This window comes from Microtus pennsylvanicus, chromosome X, assembly GCF_037038515.1.
Source record: "Microtus pennsylvanicus isolate mMicPen1 chromosome X, mMicPen1.hap1, whole genome shotgun sequence".
Classification (NCBI taxonomy): domain Eukaryota; kingdom Metazoa; phylum Chordata; class Mammalia; order Rodentia; family Cricetidae; genus Microtus; species Microtus pennsylvanicus.
The window spans coordinates 87147324-87173579 of record NC_134601.1 but is presented as its reverse complement, the minus strand read 5'-3'; the positions used below and the strand labels follow the sequence as shown (position 1 = coordinate 87173579).

Below are 26256 nucleotides of genomic sequence, written 5' to 3'. Positions count from 1 at the left end.
CTAACATTGAAGAGTTTGGTAGATAAAAGGTGGTTAGAAACAAGGACAGGATAGTGACTTAGAAAAATATCATAAATTGATACTCATCATGCCTGACATATAGCAAGTATGCAGTAATGTGACCTGTTGTTAATAGAAAAAGAAGTTACTGGTAAGCATGAAGTATTATACTACTACTTTGAAAAACACCTGAGATAATGTTTAAAATTTTGAGACATAGTCTCAGGGAGAAAACTTAGTCATTTTGGCATACACAGATTCGTCTTAAGAAAAAGCCCTCTTCGTTATCCTGAATATATTTTGTTGTAAGCTGCCAGAAAATGAATCAAAATTGATCACTCAAGACAAGCATATAGTTTCTGAATTCAGAAGTTGGAGCATTGTTATGCTTTATACATTTTTATCTTGGGCTAGCAGATTTAGTCTACTAAGGAATCTTGACTAGTCTAATGAGTACTGGTATTTATGATGCTCACTGTCTGGACTAGTAGTGGAAATAAAAGTAGGTCAGTACAGCATTCCAGTCTTGCCTAAAGAGGTTTGTCTTGAAAGTTCTACAATTTCAGCTGTCAGATCTACAAGTTCGAACATGTGAACAGAGATTCTGAAACAGAATTGACAATAAACTGTGTCCTGTGAGTTCTTCTTTAAGATTTAAGATCTTTTTAGAGTTTCAGAATTTTGGAATTGTCAGATATTGTCCATGTTAGGTTTCTATTCTTGCCTCCATGCAGAGCAGCAGATAAATGACTTGAGTTGTGGCTTCTACTGCTAAGATCCCTGTCTCTGTAGAAATATCAGTTTATGGCGTAGGAATAAAACAGTGCTGTTAGGGTGCTAGAGAGATGACTCAGTGACCCAAGAGCACTGACTGCTTTTCCAAAGGATCCAGGTTCAATTTCTAGCACCTGTGTGGTAGCTCACAACTATCTGTAACTCTAGTTCTAGGTGACCTGACACCCTCTCTTCAGACCTCTGCAGGATCCCGGCATGTACATGGTGTGCAGACAGACATGCAGTCAAAACACCAGTACGCATCAAAAGTAAAACTTTTAAAGCCAATAGTAGTATTTCAGTTCAGTATTATAATCTATTTGACATGGTAAAAAATTAGAATGGATTTTGACTTTTTGGAAGAACTTTTCTCAAACTGTTTCAAGAAAGCTGACCCTTTCTTGTTTAGTGAATGGGGGAAAAGATAGATTATTCTTCAAATAGAATGACTTTCTCTTATCCTTTCAGCTAGTCTCCTCCAAAATCCAGGTGAGTAAGCTTGAGAGCAGCCTGAAGGAGAGCCAGACCAGCTGTACTGACATGCAGAAGATGCTGTTTGAAGAGCGAAATCATCTTACTGAGATGGAGACAGAGTTAAAAGCTGAGCTGATCAAAGTGGAGCAACAGAACCAGGAAAAGGTAACTTTTAGCAAGATAAGAAGTTAATGATAAGGCATGGCCTGTCACTGCCTTTGGTGGTTCATTATTTTAAAAAGTAGAATGTGCCTGACATGGTGGCCGATGCCTGTAATCCTAGCACTCTGGGAGGCTAAAGCAGAAGAATCATCTCAAGTTCAAAGCCTATCTGGACTACATTGAGACCCTATCACTATCTAAAAAATAAGTAAACAAACAGTGATGGCACATGAAGCTTTTTTCAAAAGGCTATGTGGTCTTTTTCACATTTTGTAAGTAAGTAACCTGAAACAAAAATGACTTTTCTAGCCACTGGCTCCGATCCCAAGGATACATACTGAGAAACAGCTTTAAGAAGCTTATTGCTTTGGACCATGAGAAGAAGACATTCTTTACCTTTAACTCACAAAAAAGTTACATGAATCACTACTTGAGCTAGATAACATTCTTTCTCCCCTTACTCCTTTCTTATCACCCAGTGCTTGTGTCTTTCTTTAGGTGCTGTATCTTCTCAGCCAGCTGCAGCAATGCCAAATGGCAGAGAAGCAGCTGGAGGAGCCGGTTAGTGAAAAGGAACAGCAGCTACTGAATACACTGAAATGTCAGGTATGCTAAACATGAAGGAAGTTGCCGGCGGTAGTGGAGCACGCCTTTAATCCCAGCACTAAAGGCAGAGGCAGGCAGAGGAGGCAGAGGCAGGCGAATCTCTGTGAATTCGAGGCCAGCCTGGTCTACAAGAGCTAGTTCCAGGACAGGAACCAAAAAGCTACGAAGAAACCCTGTCTCGAAAATCAAAAAAAAAAAAATGATGGAAGATCCTGTTCCATTTGAGCCGTGGCACTTGCAGCAGAAAGTAATTAATGACAAACCAAAGCCTTTATTCTTTTGAGGCCCTGTTGGATCTGGTTATGGCAAATCAGCTTAACTACAATAAGAATAGCCTGATATTCAGGCAGGGCGGTGATGGCGCACGCCTTTAGTCCCAGCGCTCGCCTTTAGTCCCAGCACTAAAGGCAGAGGCAGGCAGATCTCTGAGTTCAAGGCCAGCCCAATCTACGGAGCTAGTCTAGGACAGCCAGGGCTACACACACACACAAAAAAAAAAAACCTGTCTCAAAAAAAAAGGATAAAACAAAAACCTAATTTTCAGTACCAAAACAGAAGGGTCCATGTCAGACTTAGGCCTCCTGATTCTTTTGCCTTATTAACCTAAGTTCCAGAGCTGAGGAAGATCTGGTATTTACTTAAAGTCTTGACGGCAGGGGCCTGAAGAGATAACTTAGTAGTTAAAAGCACTGAGTGCTCTTGCGGAGGATTGAGTTCTCGCACACATGCCGGGCAGTTCACATGTGCATGTAACTTCAGCTCAGGAGGAATTTCATGCCCAGCCTCCAACATGTGCAGGCATCTGTGCTCATATACACTTAAAAATAGTACAAGTAAATTTTAAAAAAATACTGAAGGCATTCAAATGTATCTCTCTGAACTTGTTCTGGGCCAAGACCTGACATGTTAATAAAATGCCTAGGTCTAAAATTCTTTCAAAGTCTGGGAACACCACACCCTTTAGTAGCATGTGAGAGCACTATTTTAGTCCAACTTAGAATCTTATTTCTGCACTGTCAGTCCGGGAGTGCCTTAGCCCTTCACACCTTAAGACATAACCAGACAAGTTAAAGTTAGATAGATGAATAAAGTTGCCTTAAGTGCCAGCAAGTTTAAGCAGGCTTGTTAGAGTAGCATTCAGACTAGCTAGTCTATGTGAGAAGGGTGCACAGAAGAAGCACATGCAGATTTCAGGGAAGAGCTAATGTGGTGCAGCTTTCTGAATCAGCATGCTGATGTCCATAGGTGCTATGAGAGCAGGAAATGACAAGAAAGCTCACTTCCTGCAAGTATATTCAGGGATATTGGGGAATACTGAAATATGAGGCATTCACAGTACCTAGGAACAAGGAATGAGACATCTTTCTGTGTGTCTGCCTGGGATGTAAAAACCAATCATCTACCGGCCACTTAAAAGCAGTGTTTTCGTCTGAGTTGTTTAGTAGCTCGTATGTAGGATCCAAAATAACCTCACCTATAATTATGCTATCGGGAAATAGGATGAAGAGCTTAGGAAGATGCAAGAAGTATGTGAGCAAAATCAGCAGCTTCTCCAAGAAAACAATGCCATCAAGCAGGTAAGATGACTTTCCACCCACTTGATAAGCCTCAGGAGATCCTTGTTGCCACCAAGACTAGCTAGCCCTTGGAAGCAGTCCCCAGTTTTGATGACTATATTTAGCCTGATTTTGTAAGGTCTCCATCAAGGTTTTATGTGAACCAGTCAACAAATGTAAGTTTTTATCCAGCAGTTTTAATCCCAGCACTCAGGAAGCAGAGGCAGGCAGATCTCTATGAGTTCGAAGCCAGCCAAAGATATATAGTGAGACCTTGTCTCAAAAACCCGCATGGTAACAAACAAAAAATAAAGTATACCCCTCCTTAAATATCTTTCCTTAATCTAATAGTGATCTTAGAAAGCCAAATACTCTATTGTTAACCATGCTCACTTTATTGTGATATACAAGGAGGATAGCCTAGGTCTGGAATCTTTGATTTAGCCATGAACGCTCCCAGAATCTGCCTTAACATTATATACTTTGTCTCTCCTATTCAAACAGAAACTGACCCTCCTCCAAGTAGCCAGTAAACAGAAACCCCATCTTATGAAAACTATCCTTCAGTCTCCAGACTCTTCCTTTGAATATATTCCACCTAAGGTAAAATGTTCAGTTGTCTATGATACCTTTACATAGCCCAAGTTTGAGTGAGTGTACTAAACCTGTTTTGCGTAAAAGGCTGTAAGAGTAAGGAGTCCCAATAAAACTAGAATATACTCGTAAGGAAAATAGGCACTCAGCTTCCGCAGAAGGTTAATTGTGGTCAATCATGCAGTTATTACGTAACATAGCTGAGAAGGAACAGAAGCAAAGAGCAATGTTCAGCTGTCCATCCAGAGATGCTTATCTTATTAGACCATGAGTCTTCTCTTCCTCCCTCAGATTGATTGACCTCCAGTTTCTAGCTCTTCAAAGACTCTGCAAGGCTAAAGCAGAATTTTTGTGATTGGCAAAATCAAGTGGAATATATTTGAGAAGTCTGAAATCTCTGTAAATACTGCTGACAATAGTTACTGAGATGATAACATGTTATATGTCGTTTTCAAAAACTTTATTAACTGCCTTATTTTCTGTAGCCCAAACCTTGCCGAATTAAAGACAAATGCCCAGAGGAAAGCTTGGACATCGAGGAGCTACAATATTATTCAGAGCATTCTGTGATCGAGCAGGAGAATGACAGTGATGATTGTACTGATGAGGAGTGGATACCAACAAAATTAGTCAAGGTGTCCAGGAAGAACACCCAAGGGGTATGAGCCAACTCTCTAATTTCACTCATTTGAATTAACTCCAGTGGGCTGGCTTCTGAATCTCACATTTGTCCCTGCCCTGCATCTGAACTCCTTAGAGCTCCTTCAGAGGCATCAGCTCTAAGGGAAACTTGTCAGACTACCTCTGTATGAGCTGTGAGGGCTGCATGAACACCTGAGTATTCAAGTTGGCTGGCTCGTTTTGATTGTTCAGGATTATGGCAATCTGAATGAATACTAGCTTTCTGTACCATTTCACTGAAGCTGATACCCAAGTGATCATCCCAGTCTGTGTTGTACAGCTTTTTTTTATAGTTTAACCAACCATTCTTTTAATTATAAAAAGACATCATCTTTTAATAATTATAAAAAACATCCAGAGAGGTATTTATGGCTTGCATCTTACAGATAGGCTTCAAATCCACAAGAGGAAAGTGAATTGGCCCATGGTCACCAAAATAAGTGATAGTCAGTATTTGAATTTAGTGTTCAGACTCCCAGATCTGGTTTATTTTCACCATATTATGGTGGTCACATTAGTATTTTAAAAAAACCTTGGACCCGAAACTGAAGTGGGTACTTTATCTTCCTTGCCTGTTGTGGTCTTTTTCCTTTTTTTCTTACTAGGCTAAGTAACAAATGGAATTATGGAAAAAGATAGTAAGAACAAACATGCTAAGTTAAGGCTAATTATGAATAGTCTGACTTGGGGTGTTGTTTTGTTTTGCTTTGCTTTGCTCTGCTTTGCTTTGTTTTAGACATGGTACCTTATATAATCCCAGGCTAGGCTTGAACTCATTGTGTAACATAGGGTGATGATCAACACCTAGTCCTCCTACTTCTACCTCTTGAGTGCTGAAATCATAGGTGAACTTGCAGTGCCATGCCCAGCTAAAAACTGTCCTGACTTTAAGGTGTACTTTACTTATTTCCACAATGCTAGTACTCCATAATTACTAAATACAGCTGTTTTATACTGAAACATTAATTTCCAAAATACTGTGCTTCATCAGTAGTCCTCCTGTGCTCTATAATCACCTTCTTAAAGAATGGCTCCTAATTTAACTTACTGGCTTCCTTAACATAAACTTGATTTGACCAGTTTTGTAAAGCCAAATGCTTAAGTGAAGCAGACATAAGGAACAAACGGCCAGGTGGTGTCATTGTTGGTCAGGTGGTGACATGGATAATGCAGCATACTGTACCCTCAGAGAGCTTCTAACCTAATGGAGGAATCCAGACAAGAAATAGGAAGAAGCATATTGAGAACTTTAGTGCATTTGTGTCAGGAAGAATAATTAGGAGGGTTTGGGTTTTTAAAGCCAATCAGAAGTGTAGATAAAGGAGATGACATTGAAGGAGGTGACTGTGTGGCAAAGATAGTGTTGAGGACAAGAGGGAGAACATTTGTGGCACAATAAATCATAGATTGCAAAGACTTGAAGCAGAGTGTTGAGACACGTACACAAAATGAAGCAGGATTTTAACTTTCAATGTATGTATGTGTACTGTTTCACCTGCACGTATGTGTGCACACCATTTGCATGCTTGTTGCCTGTGAAGGTAAGATGAGGGCATCAGATGTCCCAGAACTGGAGTTACATATGGTTGTAAGCCACCATTTGGGTGTTGGGAATCAAGTCCAGATCCACCGCAAAGGCAGCAAGTTCTCTTAACTACAAAGCTATCTCCCTAGCCCCCAATGTCTGTCTTTTGTTTATTTCCTCAACCAATATTTATACTATTATGATTGAAGGAACATTGTGAGCTGAATGTAGATTAAATAGGCATCTAAGTTATAGAGACAGAGTTCAGAAACATACACAAAAACAAAAGGATAGAGGGCCTAAAACCTTTGGAAAGGAGTTTGCAGGTATGAAACAATTATGGATACACTTGCTCTTGAGAAAGCTTACCAGCAGCATTGTTGCTCTAACACTGGGAAGTGATTCTTTATAATTTGATAAGTGGCTACGCATGGACTTTAAAGAGATCAAGTGGACTCTCCTATTTAACAACCTCAAAATATTTAGATGCCATGTCCACTCTTGATCAGACTGCTTGGAAGACACATTAAGTATACATGAAGGCCATCTTTATTATTGTTGCTTCAACCCAGCTGAAGATGGCAGCTCTAATCACTTTCTTTTCTTTTTTTAAATTTATTTATTTATTAAAGATTTCTGCCTCCTCCCCGCCACTACCTCCCATTTCTCTCCTCCTCCCCCGATCAAGTCCCCCTCCCTCATCAGCCCGAAGAGCAATCAGGGTTCCCTGACCTGTGGGAAATCTAATCACTTTCTTGTGCTTACAGAAAGAATACTATAGCAGATACCAAAAGGATGGCTTTTCCAGAATTAATGTCTTCCTTGCTAAGGAGATGCTAAATGATAAGTCACTTGCTATAGTAGACTGAGTAACAACTCAGAAGGTAAATTGGCATGGGTTCTAGTCTGGAATTTATCAATAGTTCATTGAGTAACTGAGCAAGGTACTTACTTTCCATGAGCCTGCATTCCCTTATGTGTACAATGAAGAGATTAAACAAGAGTAGATTACTTCCAGTACTAATGTCTTGAGTCCAAGGACTAGTGAAAAATTTAGTAATACTACCTTTATATAATGTTATATTATATATTAGAAGTTTAAAAATTATAAAAAGTACCTTGTAAAGAATAAAATAATTATTTATATATTTTTATTAAAGCACTGAAAGCATCTTTAAATATTTTGCAGTCAAATGCTCTACCATTGAGCTATACCCACATTTAAATTTTTTGCATTTGTCACCTGTGTTGGGGGCACATCTTTATTTGTTTTGCTCTGTTTTCTGAGACAAGATCTTAGGGTAACTAGTTTGGCCTTGAACTCCTTATGTTGCTCAGGGTGGCTTCAAAATCATGATCCTCCTGCCTGGGCCTCCCAGTACAAATGTGTGCTACCATATGTGCCCAAAAGGGAATAGATATTGTCTCTTCTGTGCTAATGAGAGAGTAGAGCTGAAATCAGAAGTGACTTTTCCATGGCCATGCCAAGTATTAAATTTAGGGATAAAAGCTATGCTTCTAAGTCCTGCTGTGGTATTCTTTATTCTTTGAGTTTAAAATTTGACCAGCTCTTATTCTTCTGAGACATGCTGAACTTACTACTAGAGTTACAGACTGTCAAACAACCATCTCAACCCTAGTTTTTCTCAGGGGAGCTCTTTAAAAAATAGAACCTGGGATGAGTTGATCTGAGGTAGGACTTGAAGTTTTAGAAAAGTTCCCCAGAGATTTTTTTCTCATGTATATGTGTGGGTCTGTGTGGGTGAATGCCACATGTGTACAGGTGCTCGAGCCCAGAGACACAGAAGCTCCAGTTTGAGCACATTGGATCCTTTGGAGCTGGGAATTGAAGTTGGGTCTTCTGGAAAAGCAGCAAGCACTCTTAACCACTGAGCCACCTCTCTAGCTCCTGCAGAGATTTCTTGTGTATTGTAAGCGCTGAGAAGGCAAACCTAGGAGTCGTCCTGTCTGTGCTATCTCTTGAGATATGCTGGTGGGTTGCCAGCACTTTCTGTACAGTTGTGTCACAGTCCTTCTCTGGCATTCTAATCTGCTTCCTGGGATGAGAGAGAATAAGATGGAGGCATAGCAAAGGCATATGACATTTGTGTGGCGCATCTGTCAAATATTCATGAGCATTCAGCTCTACCGTCATCACTACCAAGTGCCCGTCTCTAGTCTCTGCTTGCCTGAAGACTAGCAAAATCAGAAGTCTATGGGTTCAAAGGCAGCCAGCTGATGGATTTTAGAAAATGTTCCTTCTGTGTGTAAGTGTGCTATTCTATAAATCATTTCACCGGGTTATGGCTATGAAAAATTCTAATCACTCATGACAGTCCTTCAGATATCATTTGCATCATCCCATGTGATAAAATAGAGAAATGCTGGCAGGGTAAAAAGAGCATTTTTTTTTTTGGTTTTTTGAGACAGGGTTTCTCTGCGGCTTTGGAGCCTTTCCTGGAACTAGCTCTGTAGACCAGGCTGGTCTCGAACTCACAGAGATCCGCCTACCTCTGCCACCCAAGTGCTGGGATTAAAGGCGTGCGCCATCACCGCCCGGCTAAAAAGAGCATTTTTGAGGCCTTTACATGAGCCACAAATGGACAAAGGACCTAGGATGCTGTAATGGATCAAGGCCATGCTGAAGGAATGTCTAGAAGACAGATCATAAAACTCTTATATTTTGTTTGTCTTGCTCAAAGTAGCTAAAGGGATTTTTTAATTTATTATAATGTATCATGTTGATAAAAGTGACTAAGGCAGAAATTCTTATTTAATGCTACTAGAATTATAACTTGGTATACCTGTTCTGGAAGGTAACCTGAAAATATCAGAAACTTTAAAAATATTCCGTCATGCTCACTTTAGTAACACATATATTAAAAGCGTTCCTATTCTTTGACCCAGAATTACTCACATAGTAATTCATACTAAGGAAATAATCATCAAGAATCTTTTCTAAGTAGCTTTTTGCCAGGAATGAGCGTATTTCTGAGAATACATTTAACTTTATCGTTGTGAACATATTCTTGTAGGAAAAGACATAGTATCAAGAAAAACAAAGTAGTTCTGAATGGTGATAGAGAAGAAAACAAAACTCCATAGTGAAGTTATAGTGATAATGGGGAGGGGAAAGGCTGTTTGGGAAACAGATGGTTAAGATGAGATCTAAACAAAATGAGGAGCACCAGGCATGGGGGGACATAGTTGTATTCCTGGCACTCTAGAGGCTAAGGCAGAGGAATCACAAGTTCGAGACCAACCTGGGCTATGTAGTGCCAGCCTAAGTCGCAAAAAGAAAGAGAGAGAAGTAAGAGTAAAGGAGAGGAGAAGGGAAGAGCAAATGAAAAGACCTCAGGGTGGGAATGGGGTTTACATACCTGAAAAGGCCATTGTGACGGTCATGTGTTGAGAAGTGGGAAAGGTGAAGTTAGGTGTAGTTGGGCCAGAATTCAAGGGCCTTGCCTTGTATGTATGGTTTAGATTCCATTTGTGTACAAGGATATTCACTAAACATGATTTGTAATAGCGAGTCTTTTCTTTCAAAACTATCTTAGTATCTATCATTAGGGGACTGGTTAAACAAACTGACGTATCTACATGATGGAATATTGTATATAGCCTTGGGCTTTAAAATTTTATAGGATGATATGCATTATCCTCCTGATCAAAAAAAGTGTTATTGTGGGTTTCCTATATAGCTACAGAACAAAGATGATAGTTCTTATGTGTAAGGTCCTTAAGATCTTTTTTTTTGGCGGGGGGGGGGGTTCAAGACAGGGTTTCTCTGTGGTTTTGGAGTCTGTCCTGGAACTAGCTCTTGTAGACCAGGCTGGTCTCGAACTCACAGAGATTCGCCTGCTTCTGCCTTCCGAGTGCTGGGATTAAAGGCATGTGCCACCACCGCCCAGCGGCCCTTAAGATCTTGAATTTTATTATAAACTCAGGATGAGTCCACAGATGTCACCAGGAAAAAAAGTGCTGGCAGCTGTAATCTCAGGACTTGTTAACCACCATACTATTGGATTCATTTTGGTCTCACTGTGTAGGCCTGGCTGGCCTGGAATTCTCCATGTAGATTGGGTTAGCTGCCTCTGCCTCCCGAGTGCTGGGATTAAAGATGTGGGCTGCCTTGACCCACTGTGCAAACTACTTTAAGCTAGATCTCCATATATTGTATTTAAATAGCTGATTTGGAGGAGCCCAGATGCCGATCTTGTATTTATTCCTATTGTATCCTTTCTTTCTACTTTCAGCTATAATTCCAGCCTGTCAAAATATTTAGATTGTGATTTTTGTTATCTTACCTATTAGTCATCCTTCCAGCTTTTTGTCATCATTAGAGCCAATAAACAAATTGACTTTAAGGTGTGTGTGTGTGTGTGTGTGTGTGTGTGTGTGTGTGTGTGTGTGTGTGTACGTACTGCGTGTGTGTGCTGTGAAAACTGCAGTTTCAAATATAAATGATTTTAATTCCTATCTTTCGTGATATTGAAGATGAGTTAGTGCTCAGGACAAAGCCCTAGCTGACACTGGACAAAATGTAGAAATGTGCATTGAAAGAAAGTACAGTTAAGTAGGTCACGAAATGCAGAACAACTTGACTCTGTCCCTAAATAAGCCTAACTGTACTAGCATGGTCTTTGAGTGTGAAACTGTGACTAGTATTTGTCACAGTGACCCAGTACTTGTCATGAGAGAAGGGTGTTAGGACAGACCACTTATCTTTCTTCAGCTATACTGCCTAAAATAGAGCATTTCATTGTTTGATGTAACCTGTTCTTAGTTAACCTATGGTGCTTCCTGGTGATCTTGGTTAAATGAAAGGAGGGACTGGTTTGGTAGAGATGGTAGCTCTTTGTCTTGTTTCTAAAAAGACTTGCATATGAAGGAAAGGTACTTTAGAATCTAATCCTTTCAGTAATGTGTCTTCCCACAAACCTGTTTTGCAGTGTTCCTGCAAAGGCTGGTGTGGGAACAAGCAATGTGGATGCAGAAAGCAAAGGTCAGACTGTAATGTGGCATGCAGCTGTGACCCCACAAAGTGTCGGAACCAACAGCAGAGCCAAGTAAGATCAGTATTGCTTCTTCTCACCATCTCTTCAGAACTCTCCAGAGTTTCTAGCCTTTTGCTCCTTCTGCCCTGAAACCTGGAATCTCCTAACAATAATCCCTACACTTCTTCCTCTGTACCCAGAAAGAAACATTTCACTCCTCGGGTATGCAGTCCCCACCCCCACTCCTAGCCTTGTCTGAGAAGCTTCTGCATGATTTCTGAAACAGGAACGAGGAACAGGAAAGCAAGAACTTACAGGTTACAGAGACACAGGATCAAACTAGTCCAGAGGCTTACTTGGAATTGTGAAAGCCATGTACTGAGATAGCAGCTTCCAGAAAGGAAGTGAATCCTTCTGGCATCTTGAGACAATTGTTAGTAGGCTGTATGGGAACCGAGCATTCCATGACTCTGGGGAAAGAGCGTTGTGAAGCAAATTAACTGTATCTGTCCTTCTGCTACTCCCAGGAAGAACAAACTCCAGGAAACAAAATGTTCCCTGAAAAGAGCAGCAGCAACCAGGTTCAGTCTCTGTACTTGCCTTATACCTGCTTATGCCGATGGCAAGAAATCTTGGCCACAGCTCTTGACACATAATACAAGACTTGCAAGTGTACTGTATAATGAACATTCATCGTGCATTTCTGAACATTTGCACAGGAATAGTCTGGGCTTGGGCCTTTTATTTCGAAGACTTCTAAGCTAAGTAAGCTATGTATAGGTCAGGCTAAAACTCAGAGACATAATGGAGGCTTGTAAGGGTTCACTGTTCTCATGGTTTTTCATTTAGGATTCTAGAACCCTGAAGCTGCAGCATAAAAGGGTCTCTGCCTGAAACCTTTAGAATTTCATTTCCATCAAAACAATTTGCTCTTCACTTACTTTCACATTGGGCCTCTCCTTATAATTTCAGTTAAAACTAGGCAGTGGTGGCACACACCTTTAATCCCAGCTCTTGTAAGGCAGAGGTAGGTGGATCTCCATGAATTCGAGGCCAGCCTGGTCTCTAAGAGCTAGTTCCAAGACAGGTCCCAAAGCTACAGAGAAATCCTGTCTCGAGAAACTAAAATAAATAGACAGACAGAATTTCAGTTAAAGAAAACCATTGATTTGGGGCAAGGTTTCCATTTTACAAAAGAAGAAATTAAATTCCAGAGACAAACTGAAGTTACTTGCCTGATATATAGCTGTCCTGACAACTAAGATTAAACCTCAGGCTTCCTGGATCTCAATCCAGCTGTTTTTTACAACAAACCACTCCAGTTTTAATGCTAATTCTATGCAGAGTCACCTTATGACCCACATGACTTCTGTACCCTAAATAAATACTAATGCAGAGAGCCTCCTATAGGTGCTATTGCAGGTTAGAGGCAGAATAACTTTAATCACAGAAATAGCCAAAGCTTGACCTCATTTTCCTTCTTTTATAATTTTCTTTGAGACTAGGTCTTGCTAATTCCCCCAGGTTGTAGCAAACTTGTCATCCCTCTGCCACAGCCTCCCAAATCCTGGTAGTAAGCTATATACCCCACACTCAGCTCGGCCTAATTTTAAAGTTCCCTTTACCATATGTCTCATTCTAGACGTGAATAAGTCCTTGGAGTCTACCTCTTCCTCTTTGTTGTTATTTTGGTTTTTGGTTTGTTTGTTTGGTTTGTTTTTTTAAGACAGGGTTTCTCTGTGTAACAACTCTGGCTGTCCTGGAACTCACTCTGTAGACCAGTCTGACCTCAAACTCAGAGATCCACCTGCCTCTGCCTCCCAAGTGCTAGGATTACAGGCGTGCACCATCACTACCCGGTCTAAAATTTGCCGTAAGTTGAAGATATTTTCTTTTGTTATTTTTTTTTCTTTTTTGGTTTTTTTGAGTCAGGGTTTCTCTGTGTAGGGAGTTCACCTCTTAAGCACAAACTCATTTCTTTGGGGACAGAACATGTTAAGCCCTGTGGCTTCTCTGAACAGTAGCTCCCTTAGGTTTGCTTTGAGTAATGGGCTGATCAGGTCCTCAGAGCTGGGGCTTCCCTGGCTGAAGAGGAACAGGCTATTTTGTAACTCAGGGAGCTAAATTATAATAAGCCTGTCTGCTTGATTTCAGGATAACTTAGATGCTACTGAGCAAACCCAGGATTCTGAAAGTTCCTTTAAACTGGAAGACCCTACAGAAGTGACCTCAGGATTAAGCTTCTTCAACCCTGTCTGTACAACTCCCAGTAGCAAGGTGGGTGGCTAAATTCAAAACATGAAAAAACTGTGTTTGCATCCTTCTCTGCATTAGCTATGATAGAAGCCCATGGGAGATAGTTGTGGAGAAAGATATAATCAAATTGCTGCGCTGGCTGGAGTGTGTTATCTAATAGAGAGCATTTGTAGGAGATGCCTCGTATTACTTGGGTTGTATGGAACCTTTGTAGTGGCTCAGCTGGGCCCGTCTATTCATTTCTGTCTCTGTCTTTCCTAGATCCTAAAAGAGATATATGATGCAGATCAGGTGCTGCTGGGCAGGCCTGCTTTTGTTCCTTCCTCTGACCACCCAGAACTGAGACCTTCAGAATCACAAGAAAATAAGGTCACAAGCAAGAAGAAGAAGCGAGCTCTAGCCAGCAATACCAGCTTCTTCTCTGGCTGTTCTCCTATACAGGAAGAGTCCCACTGAGGTTATGGTCATGGTCTCTCTCTTCTGTCTGTCCTGGACACATTCTCAGGGTGCAGCTCAGAGGGGAAGGGTGCTAAAGACTTCTGTAGCTTTTAGGTTTTGCTTTTGAGAAAAGGAAAAAAAAGTGTCACTGAAAGGAAGAGGACCTTTGCTGAATGTTGACCTTTTCTGTCTACTCCAAACAACTACTTTTCTTCTCCAGAAGGTGCTGAGCCATCTGTTGGAAAGAACTAACTGACCTTCCTGATGACTGACTCATAGGACACCCATCCCCAGCACAATCTAGCTCTTTCTTTGCAAGCAATTGAGTTTTCTTCTCATGCAGCAGAGGCCAAGATGTTCCTCTCTCGTGGTCATGTCAGCTTAATGGAGGAGCCTCATGCAGGATGGAGACCTGACTCAACTCCGTCACCGCAACTCAGGAGTGGGGCTGCTCCATTCCAACTCTGGATTTTAACAGGAACTTCAACTGTCTGTCATGTTGCTAAAGTGAATGAAACATTTTTAAATGTTAAGAAAATAAATAAACCTTAGCTCTTAAAGGAGATCCTTTTTTGTTAGAGGAAGAAATAAAATTCCAACACTTAAATTTAGCTCTTAAAGGAGATCCTTTTTTGTTAGAGGAAGAAATAAAATTCCAACACTTTTTCCTCAGCCCCCTGGGAAAACTGTTAAGGGGATCTATTACAATTTCCCCACAAGTCCAGATATTTCCTTCTTCTAGGAAGTCTGCCTAGTGTTTTGTTTGTTCGGTGTTCTGTTTTGTTTACAGGGATAGGAATTGACACGGGGCTTTGGACATGTCAGACAAACATTCTGTCACAGAGCTACACCTGCCCCAACTTCCTACCCTTTCCTAGAGCCTGGCACAGAGCATGGCACTGCCTTTCTCTGCTGTGCTGCTCTAGGAAGTAGGAATGGCATGGCCATTGCCACATTCCTGCCATAATTGTATTTGCTTCTCACCAAAACATGCTCAAGGTTGATAGGAGCCTGTACTTTACATAGAAGAAAATAGAGTGTCGGCGTCCCCATACTATAGCAAATGCCTGGGATAATGAGTTCATGGAAAAAATGGGTTTATTTTAGCTCACAGATTTGGAGGTTCTAGACCAGGGTTTGTAGCCCATATCAGATCATGACAGAGGCATGTGATGATGCAGAGCTGCTTACCTCATGGCCAGGATAGAAAAACCAGTGGAAGGATCTGGATCCCATCGTCCCTTCAAGAGAATACCCTAAAGTGTACTAAAAACATTCCACAAGAAGCTATCTCTTAAAAGTGTCACAGCCTCCCAAATGGCACCACAGGCCAGAGAACAAATCTTGAACTCATGGGCCTTTCGGGGAATGCTGAACATCTAGCACACTGATAGTACCGAGGTACAGGGAAGTAGTTATGGAGAGTTACAATGTTCGTAAAGACGAGAACTCAATATACACTTAACTATATGACCCTTATGCCCTGCAGTCTGCTCAATGGGTGTAGCACCACGCTGCTTTTCAGTTACAGAACAAAACTACAAACTGGCTCCTTGTTTCCCCTTGAAAAAAGAGAGGAGAAACAAGACTTACTTTTTACCATCATCTCCAATTAAAAGATAGAGGGGCAGCCTTGCAGGACCACATACAGGCTAGATTTGAAGCCTTTGGAGAGTTTGCCAGCCTTGAGACTCATAGCAATGCATATTGAATCCTGGTCTGTTCCCCCACCCCCTCTGCTTCTAAAGAGCTCACAAACTGTCCCCACATGTAAGAAAGACAAAATTCTTAGCCAGTAAGGGCTAGAGCTAAGGGCCAAGCAGTGATTAAAAGAAAAAAAAAAGAAAGACAAAATTCTAGAATCCAACACAACCAAAGCAAAGAAACGAAATTGAAAAACAACCTGCCAAGAATGACTCCCGGTGGAGGACTAGGTGACCCGCTGGCCCTCCCTGGCTTCCTGCCAGCAAGCAGCCTTGTTTTTCTTTGCATTTTAATTCTGAGAGAATTAGGGAATCTCTGTCATTGCCAACTAGAGCCTCTGGATACAATGGGAAAGCTGAGAGGGAGGGGACCAGCTCCTGGCAGAAGAGAGCCAATCTCCCTCACTTGTTGAAATTGAGTGTGTGGAGGGGGAGGGGAAGCCAGTTTATTTGTAACAACACCCCAACAGTGCTAATGCACAGACCCCAAGTCATAATGCAAGAGCTGTCTCAGCCCTTCCAAGCTCACAGGCAACTCTGCTTTATACTCAATTTACCACAACTTGCTAGTCCACCTCCTGTTGATGCTGGAGTGATTCTTTTGTGCATGTTCATCTTCCAAAAGCATGGTACCCCAATACACTCCACACTCCCGAAGCGATTCTTGAAATGATTCAATGTTCAGGCAAACAAGGCAGCAAGCCCGATATCCTGAATGAGGTTCTCAGAGGGGGCCACAGGGACCCCTAGTCCAGGAATTGGGCAACTGGCTGCCCAGAGTTGAGAAAGTCACTTCAAGAGCGTCTCATAGGCGGACCTTGCAGAAATGCAAATAGCCCAAGAGGAAAGGGAAGCTAATGATTGGAAGTTGTACTTCCAGGAAGCTTGAGGTGAGACTTTCTCATCTGTTCTAGAGTTTCCAGGGGACTGGCGGGGCCCCTTCTCACTGCTGCCAAGTTGCAAAATTGTGTGGTCACCTCCCCCATCTTCCCTCCCGCCTATGCCCTCAGCCCTTGCCTCCCAGAACCAGGACAAAGCCCTCTGGCAGTGACTGGGAGGGGACCAGGAGGAGGGACAGAGGAATGGGGAAGGCTGCACAAAGGAATTCCTCACACCAAGCCCCCTGACCGCCAGCTCCTGCGAGTAAAGAAGCCGACCTTCTTTCCCAGCTCTCTGGCGCCCGCCCGCCTTCCCACCGTGGCTGGGCTCAGGCCGTAGAGCCTCTGCGAACATTCCAAGAGGACCCACACTTCTTCCTGTAGGTGGCAACAGTGACACCTGTTTGATCAGTGAGGCTGAGCCAGGGACTGCAAAAGGGAGGAGGCAGACACCTCGGAGAGGAGCTGGGAAGCAGAGCTGCGCGCTCCCTGAGTAAAAGGTGTGAGGGCTGGGGAAGGCTGGGGGCGACCGGTGGGAGCTGGGGAGTGGGGACCTGCTCAACCCCGCAGGGATGGAGTCCAGGGGTTCAGGCAACACCCCTATCAAATTCTCTGCTCTGGGTCTTTCAGACTGGCCAGATCCTGATTCCATCTTCCAGGCAGCTCTGGAGGGAGGGAGGACTCTAGAAGTCTGGGGTGCAGGGGAACACCCTAGAGGAGACAAGGGGTGTGTGATAGTGCTCAGAACAGGCTAGTGTAGCCCAGTTTGGGGATGGGAAGAAGCAGGGGCTTCCCTTTGGGTTGACTACAGTCTGGGAAGAGACCCACAAGGTAAAGGTTTCTTCCTTTCCCCAGACCCCACGCTGCCACTCCTTAGACAGAACCCTCCTTTCCCAGGGGGAACTTGGAATAAGGGGGGTAGTTTCAAGAACAGACAACACACACCTTTCCTCCTTGTTGGAGCCCTCCCACTGTGGACCCCTATAAGACTCACGGTGAACAAGGGGCCCTGTCCTTTTGTACAGGACAGTTAGATGAGAGAGAGAGGCTGAGGGAGGGAGGGAAGGAAGAAGGGAGGGAGGGAGGGAGGGAGGGAGGGAGGGAGGGAGGGAGGGAGGGAGGGAGGGAGGGAGGGAGATATTACCCAGGGATTCCTTTACATTTTCAGTCAGATTGAAACCCATTTACTGGCAGCCACCAGTCCACTAGTGCACATACACGTACATATGTTGACATATCACACACAAGCACACCCTGCTTACATTGGTGCTTCGGTAGTAGAATTCTCACCTGCTACAAACCGTCCAGCCTCTCATACAGAATCACAGTCATAGGCCCAGCCCAGTTTGTGGATCAGCTTGGTCTCAGCCGTATTCAGAACTACAAGGTACAAGCCTTCCCTGCTCCAAGACAACTCCCCTGCCGCCACCACCACCACCCCTATACACACGTACACGCAAATGCAGGCACTCACACATGCACCTTTGCCCTGTGTGTGTGTTGTACTTTCATTAAGGATAACTCAGAGGGTGGGGCCCCTGGGAGGGGGAAGGTGAGAGCTGGATTTCTCTTTGGGGTGGAGGGTGACTGCACATGATGCCTGGGCAGGAAAGGACGAGGCTAGAGTGGGGGGGGGGCTTGGATTTTCTGGACTGCGCAGGCAGGAAAGGGGCTCCTTTAGAGGCCTAGGAGAAAGGGATCCAGGCAACCAGCTCCTCTCCAGTCTTAGCAGTGCCCCCAACCCTGGGAAGTGGACACGGAATCTTTCAGTCCAGGCTTTGTGGTTTGTACAATCTCTGTATCCATAGCAACTAATCAGCTTGCTCTGCCTCCCTTAGCCCAGGGTCGGAATGGGAACCTCTGCTTCAGGTTACTTCTGCTTCCTGGGGTGGAAGGCAGCAATGGGCTGGCTGCTTCAAGCTCAGTCAGGTCTGCCTTAACTTGCTGAACTGAATTTGCCCCACCCTGGGGCAATTCTCCTAAGTTACTATGGGCAAGGACTCCAACCCCAAACCTGGATGTCATTAAATAGAAAGGAGTACACATTATGCCTGCAAAAAGGCTGGACCACTGACTTCCCAAATATCAAAAATCAGCAGAAATGGAAGACTCCTAACAGTCCCTCTTTTCCAGGCTTGTGCCAGTCACCTTATCGAATCCAGAGTTCTGGGTCTTCCTTGTGACAGCAAACCCAAGAGGGAGGGGAGGCTGAGATCTGTCCTCTGTCAGAGTTTCCTGAAGGTCATGTCCCTTCCCCCAGGCCTTCACCATGGCCGAGTCTCCTGGCTGCTGCTCCATCTGGGCCCACGGCCTCCACTGCCTATATAGCTGTCACTGGAAGAAATGGCCTAGACAGAGGATGAAGACCAGCAAGGTGGAGTGGGGTTGGGGGGGCAGGCCTTGAGTTAGAGAAAGGGCTGCATGGAAGAAATATGGAGACTGATTGTACTCATAGGCAGTTGGGAGGAAGGAGTTTTCTCTCCCCAGGAAGAAAATCTCCCTCAAATACAGGAAGAGCGGCTCAGTGTAGGACAGAGCTGCTGTCCTGGGGGCCTCTGAGCATGAACAGGGGATCAGCTGAGAGCTTCTCTCCTGCCCCTCCGCAGTGCGACTGCATCTGGTTTGGCCTGCTCTTCCTCACCTTCCTCCTGTCCCTGGGCTGGTTCTACATCGGGCTCATCCTTCTCAATGATCTGCACAACTTCAATGAGTGTGTCACGTTCCATCTACCCCTTCCTCTGCATATCAGCCTTCCTAACCCATGCTCAGCCACCCCGCCCCCGCTATCAGTCATCCCCAGCTCTACATGGCCCCAGAATCCCGCATTCCCAACCGCTTTAGAAAAGATCCCCCCCACACCCCTGCCATCCCATCCCTGGAGACCTTGGCCCTATGAAGCATTTCCCCTTTGCTCTAGTTATTTTCCTGGACTCAACTCCCAACCTCCTTCAAGTCGCCTCCTCCCCTTGAACACCTCCCTTTCCCCTCCTACAGATTCCTGTTCCGCCACTGGGGACACTGGATGGACTGGTCCCTGGTAGTCGTGCTGGTCATCTCTCTGCTGGTCACATACGCATCCCTGCTATTGGTTGGTCCAAGGATATCTGACCCAATTCCCATCTAAGCCCTTCATTCCTGCTCAGGTCTATTGTCGTGTTCTCGTCCTAGCCACTGAAGGGGTGGCGATAATTCTGGGGTGGGAAGGAGATGCCAGTCTGCACATCCCCATTGGGTGAACTTGCCTTCTCCGGGCCCCTCCTCAGTGCCCCTACCCTCTGTCCCCAGCTCCTGGGCCTGCTCCTGCAGCTCTGTGGTCAGCCTCTGCATCTTCACAGTCTCCACAAGGTACAATGACGTGGCATTGAGGGAGAAGGGATGTCGGGTCCAACACCGATGGATGGCTATTTGCTTGAGGCCGTCACTTTTTGATCCCTGGGGTCCAGGCCAGGACCTGGAACCCAGCCCGTATTTACTGAGTGAAAGCAGAGCGGATGTGTTCAGGGAGGGGAAGAACCCTGTGTCAACGGCATAAGGAGGTAGCATACTCAACCCTGAGCGAGGCTGACAGTGAAGCCCATTCGTTCTTCCTTTGCCCCAGGTGCTATTGCTCCTCATTATACTTCTGGTGGCCACTGGCCTGGTGGGACTGGATATCCAATGGCGGCAGGAGTGGCATAGTCTACGACTGTCACTGCAGGTGAGTGGCTGATCTCCACTGTCTAGGCAGAAGCCTTGGCCCGCGGCCTGGAACATTACATTGTCCCTGGTCCCGTGAGATTGCAGGTCTCTCTGAACTCCAAAAGTTCGGCCCTAAGAGGGAGGCGGGGAGACAATAGGAGGGCGAGCCTTCCTCACCAGCTGTTATCCACAGGCCACAGCCCCATTCCTTCACATTGGAGCAGTTGCTGGAATCACCTTCCTGGCCTGGCCTGTGGCAGATACCTTCTACCGTATGCAACCAAGAGGTGCCAACTTCAGCCCGTACACACCCTCCCTGGTCACCAGTGTCTCTTCCCACTGCTTATTCGGTTTCTTGTGCCTGAGCGTCTGCCCTCTGCCCCTAGAGTTCCCACTCATTTGCTGCCTTTCCCCAAAGCCTGTCCTCCACTTTCTATAGGCCCCAAGGTTCTACTACTGTTCCTATTTTTTGGAATCACTCTGGTCATCTACCTGGCCCCCCTATTCATCTCCTCCCCCTGCATCATGAAACTCGGAGACTTACCCCCCAAGCCTGGTCTGGTGGGACACCGAGGGGCTCCCATGGTGAGTGACAGGAAGAAGCCTGGGCAAGTAAGGAAGAATCTGCTAGGCTTCAGCAACTCGGCCTGTGGATTTGCAGACCCCTACCCTTCCCTACTACATCCTCCTGACTCCCTTTCCCAGCTGGCCCCCGAGAACACCCTGATGTCCTTAAGGAAGACAGCCGAATGTGGAGCTACTGTGTTTGAGACAGACGTGATGGTCAGGTGATGGAGGGTGGGGCCCAGGGGTTTGGTGGGCTGAGGGACACTGTGAAGGCACTCAGGAAAAGATGGCAGCTCCAGAGCTTGGATGCCTGACACTCCTTGTGCCCTCAGCTCTGATGGAGTCCCCTTTCTCATGCATGACGAGCGGCTGAGCAGGACTACCGATGTAGCCTCTGTGTTTCCAGAGCGAGTCTCAGCCCACAGCAGCGATTTCTCCTGGGCTGAACTGCAGAGACTCAACGCTGGAGCCTGGTTCTTAGAGGTGAGGGCGCCGGCTAAGAGGCCACCACCTCGGTGGCACTCAGGGCAGAGTTCATGCCAGCAGTATGTACTCGCTGCACCCTGTGCTGGTCAGTAAGAACAGTCTCTGCCCTCATGTCGCTCCCACGTGCTAAGAAGGAAAGAGAGCCGGAGTGAAAGACAATCAGAGTCGGAAATAGAGCAATAAAAATACTTCTCCTGGGCAGACGGGAGTGAGGTCCACTGTTTCGCAAAGCCAGAATGGGAAACTAGTTTCACAGTGCTAGGATGGGCCTCGGAGCCTTGGCTAGACAAGCACTTAACCTGACATCTGCTCCAAACCCTTGCTTGGGACATGGAGCTGCTAGTTTGAGGTAAGGGCATGGGGAATGACCGGAAACACAAGTAGGTTTCTAGAGAACAAAAAGTAGCTCAGTGGAACTGGCAGATTCGATTCATGGAGTGGTGGGAGGTAGGGGCTTGAGCTTGAAGAATTTTGAAGTTTGGGCCATTGAAGTGTTGACTTTAATCCTCGGCAGTGACAAATATTTAAAAGGATACTTTAATTTCACAGTACCTCTTTTCCTGATGGCAAAAGTAGTATTTGTTCATTGTACCAAAAAAAACACAGAAAAATAATTTATGAATTGGAATCTCCCATAATCCAACCATTTAAAATATTCACTAATAATATGTATGTATGTATTTTTTTCAAAAAGATTAAGATCACAACACAGACTTTCAGTTTTCTTTTTCTTTTATATATTTAAGTCTATATCTGATGGCATAGCAGAATAATTAAGAACCAAGAATGTCTATATTTTTGTTTGTTTGATTTTATTTTTGTTTTTCAAGACAGGGTTTCTCTCTATAGTTTTGGAGCCTGTCCTGGAACTAGCTCTTGTAGACCAGGCTGGTCTCGAACTCACAGAGATCCGCCTGCCTCTGCCTCCCGAGTGCTGGGATTAAAGGCGTGCGCCACCACCGCCCAGCTAGAATGTCTATATTTGAACTTTGGCTTTAGCCCTTACTAGCTATGGTGACTTTGGCCAATGATCCCTAGCCAATCTGTGCCTCAGTTTCCTCATTTGTATAACAGGAATAATAATTGTAGTACTTCCTTTCTAGGATTCTCAGATTGTCAGTTCATACACAGAAAACACTCGGCACATAGCAAATACTCAGTGTTACCCAGGTTTACCTATGTCAGCACTTGAGATCTTTAGTTGATAGTAAGGGAAGGAAGGCAGGATGGCAGTAGCTTGGAACAGCCCCTAGGAGGAATGGGAGAAAAGGCCAGTCAAGAGCAAGTAAAAGGTGCATCAAGCCACGGTGAGTGAAAACAGGAAATGCAATGCCGAGGGTCCCCATGCTGTCATCTACCTGAGACAGTGTGCAGCCCCTGTCGTAAAGGTGGAGGGGGCAGACAGTTGGAAAACTGAATCAGAGTTTGGAGGGTGTACGAAAGGCAGAAAGGAGTCTCTTGAGAGCACTGTGCAAAGTAATTCATGCAACAAGAAAGGAACCGGAGGACCAGGAGGAAAGCAAAGGCTCAAGATCACAGAGGTCTCTATGAGACTCAAGAGATGGTGTAGGGCTGGAGAGATGGCTCAGAGGTTAAGAGCATTGCCTGCTCTTCCAGAGGTCCTGAGTTCAATTCCCACAACCATCTGTAATGAGGTCTGGTGCCCTCTCCTGGCCTGCAGGCATACACACAGACAGAATATTGTATACATAATAAATAAATAAATAAATAAATAAATAAATAAATAAATAAATAAATGATGTAGCAGGAGGAAAAGAAGTTAGAAACCTGGAGGGGTAGGAGGCTGAGCCATAGGGTAAGATTAGACAGGAGAAAGCAACAGTTTGGAGAAAGAGACCTTGGCTCAGAGGTGGGTAGAACCCAGGTAGCACACTTAGTAAGACTGAGGGGAGCGAGCTGCGTGTGGTAGCTCACATCTTTAATCCCAGACAGAACTTGGGAGGTAGAGGCAGCTCACTATGAGTTCATAGCCAGCATGCTTTACATTTGCATAGCAAATTCCAGGCCACCAGGACTGCATAGTGAAAGCCCGGCTCAAAAGGAACGAATGAACAAATAATGGCAAGTATCAGGAGAAAACTAGAGGCTTCCTGTGATGTTGAAATAATTCCCTTCTGTTATAGAGGCAACCCTTCTGGGGGGCGAAAGCGCTGTCAGGCTCTGATCGGAAGGAGGCTGAGAATCAGACAGTGCCAGCCTTAGAAGAACTGCTGAAGGAAGCAGCAGCCCTCAACCTCTCCGTCATGTTTGACCTGCGCCGACCCCCGATCAACCACTCATACTATGACACGTTTGTGAATCAGACATTGGAGGCTGTGTTGAATGCAAGCGTGCCCCAAGCCATGGTGATGTTGTCCAGTGCTCCCAAAGTCCCCCTTTTGCCCCTCTTCCCACCTACCTTCCTTAAGCCATGATAATTCTGAGGCTGCCTCCTGCTCTCGTCCTCCTACCCCAGGTCACATACCACATTTTGTGGCCAAAGGTCTCTGCACCTGTCCCTGGAATCCCTGGGACTTCCTCGGCTGCACACTCATCTCCCCTAAACCACAGGTCCTTTGGCTCCCGGATGAAGACCGTGCTTCTGTGCAACAACGGGCTCCCAGGATGCGCCAGATATATGGACATCAGGGGGGCAACAGGACTGAGCAGCCCCAGTTTCTCAACCTCCCCTATCAAGACCTGCCAGTGTTGGATATCAAGTAAGTGCCAGAGGAGAGGAATAAAGGGAACCCCAAAGTTGAGTGTCAGGAAAGAACCGCTGCCGGGGGTAGCTACCCATCCATCCATTCCCACAATGGATACCTATCGGATGCTTGCTATATATCATGTAGCATTTATTGTAGGCCTAAAGAGATCATGTGAATAAGACAAGAAAGGTCCCAGCTTTCATGAAATTTGGGAACTACCAAAATATATAGACAAGAAAATCACATTTTTATCGGGTAGTGATTGGGGTTGGGGGTAAGGAAGCAGGGAAGCCACGTTAGGATGCACTGAAAAGTGGGATGAGCTAACCGTGGGAAATCCAGAAGAAGCAAGGAGAGAATAAAGAGCAAGAAAGGGGAGGAGGAAGCTGGAGAGAGAGACAGGGGCTAAACTGGATAGGGCTTTGGACATGAGAAAGGCGTTAGTATTAATTCTACATTCCAGAGATCCGTATAAAGGAGGATGGATCCAGGGCAGAGTCTCAGCTGTGAGCTGGGCAAATTCTGGATGCTTCCTCGTTCCTTTCCCACTTGCACAGGGCACTCCACCAGAGTAATGTCTCGGTGAACCTGTTCGTAGTGAACAAGCCCTGGCTCTTCTCCCTGCTCTGGTGTGCAGGGGTAGACTCAGTCACCACCAACGACTGCCAGCTGCTGAAACAGATGCACCACCCCCTCTGGCTTATTGTAAGGGCTCTCACTGTTCTTCATCTCCCATCTCTTGCCTTCCTTAAACCTGTCCCCTTCCATACTTATTTACCCCCATATGCTACTCCTGGGGACTCTGACCACTGACGGCCCTCTGCTAACCCCGTAGCCCCCTCAGATCTACTTAATGATATGGATCGTCACCGACTGTGCCTCTATTCTGCTGCTTTCGTGTATCTTCGTCCTCCGAGGGTGAGTGTTTTTGCTTTGGTCTCCTGGGTCACTGCTTCCCCGGGGCTCCAGGTAATAAAGCTAATTGTGACTCACATGCTGCCCAGGATTGGGATCTGGTCCAGTCCGGTTGATTTTTGAGCTTTCCTTATACCAGTAAATTGTCTTGGCCCTGGGCAAAGCAGTTTGGAGAACCCCTGTGTTCTGCTATAAGTCAGTGGAACTCACAATAGAAAAACTTTCTCTCTCTAGGAGATGTGCCAGGAGAAAGAGAACAGGTAAGAATGCCCCTTTGCTTCTCATTGCCTCCTCCTCATTCCCGTTGGTGTCACCCCCTACATGAGCCACCTCTTCTCCCCTGTCCTAGGCTTAGAAGCAACAGTGCTGCTGACCAGGATCAACAATGTCACCTCGGAGTGAATGCGGAACCCGTGCCCCCATCAGCTACAGACCAAGGGCTGCATGCAGCAGCCAGAGGGAAGGAAGGGAAGGAGCTCAAGTGGAACATCCCGGAATAAAATGTTTGGAGGAGGGGAGCATTCATAACAGAAGTTTTCAAACTAAGAGGGCCCTCTGTCCAAATGGTGGGCATGTCCCAAGCTGCCATGGAATTTGCTGCCTTAGACATTTTAACATGACTTAGTTGGAAAGACAGTGACAGGAAGTTACTCCCAAAATTAAACCAAGTGAGAGATAATGTCTTGGGCCTGCACACACATGTGCTCGGGTAGAAGACGCCGGGTGTGTCAGGGTGGAATAGCCCACAATGGTGACTGGAGAACTTAAAGATGATGAAGACAGTCCCCACTCCAGTCCCTTTCTCTCCTCACCCTCACAATTTAGCGTCTTTCCTGCCCACAGGTTGGGAGCTGGAAAGCTCATTTAGCAATGCAGTTCTGTGCCTACGGTGCTTTTGGTTGTGAGCCGTGAATGGTCCCTGTATCTTGCCTGTTAATCTGTTATTCAATGAATTTTTAATTGTCATTCGGTCACAGTTTAATCATTTCAGTGCTGGGGCTGGACGGACGTGCATTCCATCAGGAACTGAATGTAAAAGGACATTGAGAGGTCATCATCATGGGGAGACGGGTGGGGGGCTAACACCTCCCGCCTCCCCAGCAGGCTGAAGAGCAGCAACTGTGGCCTCTGTCCGGATGGCCCAGGAGCTTTGAGCAGGATTGCGTTGTAGCTCCACCTTGTGGTCATTGGCCCCCCCTCAGAGGGCTGGATCCCTTGCCACAGTGACGTGCTTGATGAATGCCACCAGTTTTCCTTG

General features: G+C 45.2%; 2 protein-coding genes across 8 annotated transcripts in view; both read left to right on the top strand.

The window, feature by feature from the left end:
* Kif4a (kinesin family member 4A) overlaps nucleotides 1-14627 on the top strand; it is a 122527-nt gene extending 107900 nt beyond the window's left edge. Inside the window, exons 23-31 of one of the 4 annotated variants that reach the window (XM_075957090.1) lie at nucleotides 1243-1413; nucleotides 1909-2016; nucleotides 3516-3593; nucleotides 4077-4175; nucleotides 4652-4825; nucleotides 11325-11441; nucleotides 13524-13646; nucleotides 13887-14082; nucleotides 14284-14413. In XM_075957090.1, the coding sequence (XP_075813205.1) occupies nucleotides 1243-1413; nucleotides 1909-2016; nucleotides 3516-3593; nucleotides 4077-4175; nucleotides 4652-4825; nucleotides 11325-11441; nucleotides 13524-13646; nucleotides 13887-14081 (1065 nt within the window). In that variant the 3' untranslated portion in view covers nucleotide 14082; nucleotides 14284-14413. Of the gene's footprint in view, nucleotides 1-1242; nucleotides 1414-1908; nucleotides 2017-3515; nucleotides 3594-4076; nucleotides 4176-4651; nucleotides 4826-11324; nucleotides 11442-13523; nucleotides 13647-13886 lie in introns of all 4 variants that reach the window. The other 3 variants (XM_075957091.1, XM_075957092.1, XM_075957094.1) reach the window with 3 other exon arrangements.
* Nucleotides 14628-16809: 2182 nt separating this feature from the next.
* Nucleotides 16810-25968, top strand: Gdpd2 (glycerophosphodiester phosphodiesterase domain containing 2). 4 transcript variants are annotated; one of them, XM_075957620.1, is made up of 16 exons: nucleotides 16810-17024; nucleotides 18905-19018; nucleotides 19251-19354; nucleotides 19639-19732; nucleotides 19930-19989; nucleotides 20243-20341; nucleotides 20516-20609; nucleotides 20762-20907; nucleotides 21028-21110; nucleotides 21222-21372; nucleotides 23520-23741; nucleotides 23947-24095; nucleotides 24641-24788; nucleotides 24919-25001; nucleotides 25233-25258; nucleotides 25348-25968. In XM_075957620.1, exons 2-16 carry the CDS (start codon nucleotides 18914-18916, stop codon nucleotides 25398-25400), a joined length of 1617 nt encoding a protein of 538 aa, XP_075813735.1. In that variant the 5' UTR covers nucleotides 16810-17024; nucleotides 18905-18913; the 3' UTR covers nucleotides 25401-25968. The 4 variants fall into 4 exon arrangements, with proteins under 4 accessions (XP_075813735.1, XP_075813734.1, XP_075813732.1 ...); XM_075957619.1 differs by having other exon boundaries at nucleotides 16826-17144; XM_075957617.1 differs by having other exon boundaries at nucleotides 16826-17144; nucleotides 20762-21110.
* The last annotated feature ends 288 nt before the right edge of the window (nucleotides 25969-26256 follow it).